The sequence below is a fragment of the Myotis brandtii genome, unplaced genomic scaffold (genome assembly GCF_000412655.1).
Source record: "Myotis brandtii unplaced genomic scaffold, ASM41265v1 scaffold8208, whole genome shotgun sequence".
Classification (NCBI taxonomy): domain Eukaryota; kingdom Metazoa; phylum Chordata; class Mammalia; order Chiroptera; family Vespertilionidae; genus Myotis; species Myotis brandtii.
This window is the reverse complement of record NW_005371329.1, coordinates 14,976-17,912: the sequence shown is the minus strand read 5'-3', so window position 1 is coordinate 17,912 and position 2,937 is coordinate 14,976. Positions and strand designations below refer to the sequence as shown.

Sequence of the window (2,937 nt, the reverse complement as noted above, 5' to 3'; positions counted from 1 at the left end):
GAGTGAAGACAGGAACTTCTCCACCCTGGAGAATAAGACACAGGTGCTGATCTTGACCTGCTTAGATTTGGAAAAGGACCTGAGCATGGCAGTACAAGCAGAGGGTGCTGTGTGATGAGAGGGGCAGGAGATGAGCCACAAGTGACTCTGGACGCCAGGCCAGGGGGAGCTGTGTGCTCCTGTGAGAGCCCTGAGAGCCCATGTAGTGGATGTTCCTGGGCACACTCACCTGGTACTCCTTTGACAGCACCAAGATGCCCAGTTCAAAGGGTTGGCCATTCTCAAAGGAAATAACAGAGGTCCTCACTTCTTCATCCCAGTTCTCACCCTGACGGCTGTTCATCGCCACATATCTGTCACATAACACTCGGAAATGGAAGGCAATGTGTGTGTTGATTTCAGTTTTAGTGTGGAAATCCACCTGCAGTTCTGGGTTCATGCTGAAGGCAAAGCACGCAGCATGTTGAGTAGGACACTAACTCACGGGGGACCACATTCAACACACACATCCACACCCTCCCCAACTCCTCCTGGGGGAAGGAAGGCCTTCCTGGGTGAGACTGTAGTATGTGTTCCTGTGGGGCTGCTTCAAATTGTCGGGCCCAGGCTGGGGAGATGCCTCGTCTCTTAGGTCAGGACTCACACTGAGCAGCAGTCACTGGCCTGGGGCTACTTTTCTTGCCCTGGAAATACTGTGTCCTATTGATAACAAACCTCAGCTCCAATGGCTGAGTGACCCAAGCCACCAGACTTCAACACTTGCCCACAGTCATGCACCTGTAGTTTTAATGCCTGGCACCATATGGGTCTCCAGAACCTGCATCTGCATTGTGCTACCATTATGCTAATTACAAACTTCAACCTCAGTCATGCGTGAAGTGACCCCCAAAGCTCTAATAATCTCACTTCTCCTCCCCATGGGCTACAGATACTCACTTGAAAGGCATGACAAACGTCCCTTTGATTTTCACGAAAGAACCAACAGGCAAGGATACACATTTTGTATATGGGACCTGCCATGGGAGACAAGAGCAGTTGAGAGGGGTGAGGTCGGGTGTGGTCTCCCATCCTGTAACAGTTCCCAGTGGCAAAGCAGGTTATACCTCAAAAGACATACTCTCAGGACCCACTTCTTCCCACCTCACCACAGGCAGGTCTCTGTGTCTTTGAAGAAATGATACGGTTGAAGTTCACAGCAAGAGTTATAAAGCCAGGTGGCCTGGATTCTAATGCTGATTCTGCCTCTTACGACCAATGAGAACTGAGTTCCATTACTTGAATGCTCCCTGCCTCTGTTTTCTCAGTACAAGAAGGATTATAAAATTCCTATTTCCTAGGATGTTCTCAGGAATAGCTGAGCTAATAGATGTAAAACCTTCAGCATGGTCACTCGCAGGTATAGGGTCTATACAGGGGTGACTTAGCAGAAGGGGAGGGCCCTTTCTCAGATATTACCCTCCCACCAGTTTTTATCTGAAACTGTGAAGATAAGGCTTTAGAATGTAAAAGTATAAAATTTAAAAACCCACTCCAATATAAGATAGCTGTTTAAAGGGCGAGGGAAATAATGGAAAAGGAGAGTCCTGTGTGAGGCATGTATATGCATCAGAATTTACAAGGGCAATGGTGTCCTTTCAGGAATGTGTACAAGTTGCTGAGGACAGTCAGTACCTGCACACAGGGTGGGAGACAGGAGAGTAATTAGACAGAATCTACAGGTTGTTCCTGGTATCAACTGTAAGCTTTGTCTGGACTGAGGCTGGTTTTGTTCCTTCCATCTTCAGGTGATCCATTCTCTGAAACCAATTCTCCCAACCACCTTCCCCAGGGAGCCAGGATCTGCTTAACCTTTTTGTTGTTGTTGTTGTTGTTAGGACAAAGGAAGGACTGGCTGGGGTAGGAGACCTGAGGCAGGAGCAGGGGATCACTTTTTGCTGATTCAGACAGGAGATCCAGTGCCCCACAGTTGGAGTTCACCTCCCCCCAGCCTTCTTGAGAAGAGGCACCCGAGGACTGACTCATTCTGCTCTCATTAATGCTCAGGGAGGAGTCCTGGGAAACCCACTTTCCCCAAGACCTCCAGTTCTGCCCACCAGGAGCCACAATGATACACAGGAACAGAACCACAGCTGCTTAAACAGTCACTACTGTATATGGGAGAACCATCAGAAGCAGACATAACTACACACATGTTCATAGTTCAACATGCAATCATAGATCATCATACACACACAGATACACAAAGACATGGGACTCCCCGTCTCACACATACCTCCCAACACTAGTACTCAAGATAACATGCATCGCTGTTCAACCACTGCCCCAGCTGCACTCACACACTCATACTCAGAGGCTTGAGCACAAATGTGCAATCTCACCCCTTGCACCCATGCTCACACTCCCTCATCCCAGTCAGCTGTTCACTTCCCACACAAATTCACAGTGTCTCAATAGAGTTCACCCTCAGTCAGATACCACCGAATGCTGACAGTAGATACACTGCCCCATCCTCTCTCTTCCACACATTACAACCCCCAGTAAAACATTCCCAATATTTTTATCTCAGAAAATCTCAGACTCTTTCCTCCTTCCCTTATGGGACTTGGGATCATTGAAGGCTGTGCCTGTTCAACTCACCGGTAGCGTTTCCATTGTTGTGCCTTCTGCTGGGAAGCTCTTCCAAATCGTGTCTGGTTGTGTGTGTGATCTCTGCAAGTGGCAGGTTATAAATGATTCTGGAAGCCCCGCCCTCTGGCTTCCTTTCAGTTTCTAAGTCTCTTCTAGAAAGATTCCCAGCAGGTGAGAAGGTGTGGGGTATCATAAATAGAATCAATCACAACTTGTCCTTGAGAAGGACGTGTTGTGATACAGTAGAAACGTCAGTGAGGAAATTGTGGGTGAGGAAAGATTAGCAGGAAAAAATCATGAATAAGGGTG

The 2,937-nt window shown here is 47.9% G+C and overlaps 1 protein-coding gene across 1 annotated transcript in view; it reads right to left on the bottom strand.

Annotated features, from left to right (window-relative positions):
- LOC102241214 (galectin-10) overlaps positions 1–2,667 on the bottom strand; it is a 4,574-nt gene extending 1,907 nt beyond the window's left edge. The window contains exons 1-3 of the mRNA XM_014531697.1: positions 2,638–2,667; positions 937–1,013; positions 230–440 (exon numbers count right to left, since the gene is read on the bottom strand). Of these exons, the coding sequence (XP_014387183.1) occupies positions 230–440; positions 937–1,013; positions 2,638–2,652 (303 nt within the window). The 5' untranslated portion in view covers positions 2,653–2,667. The remainder of the gene's footprint in view (positions 1–229; positions 441–936; positions 1,014–2,637) is intronic.
- Between the last annotated feature and the right edge of the window lie 270 nt (positions 2,668–2,937).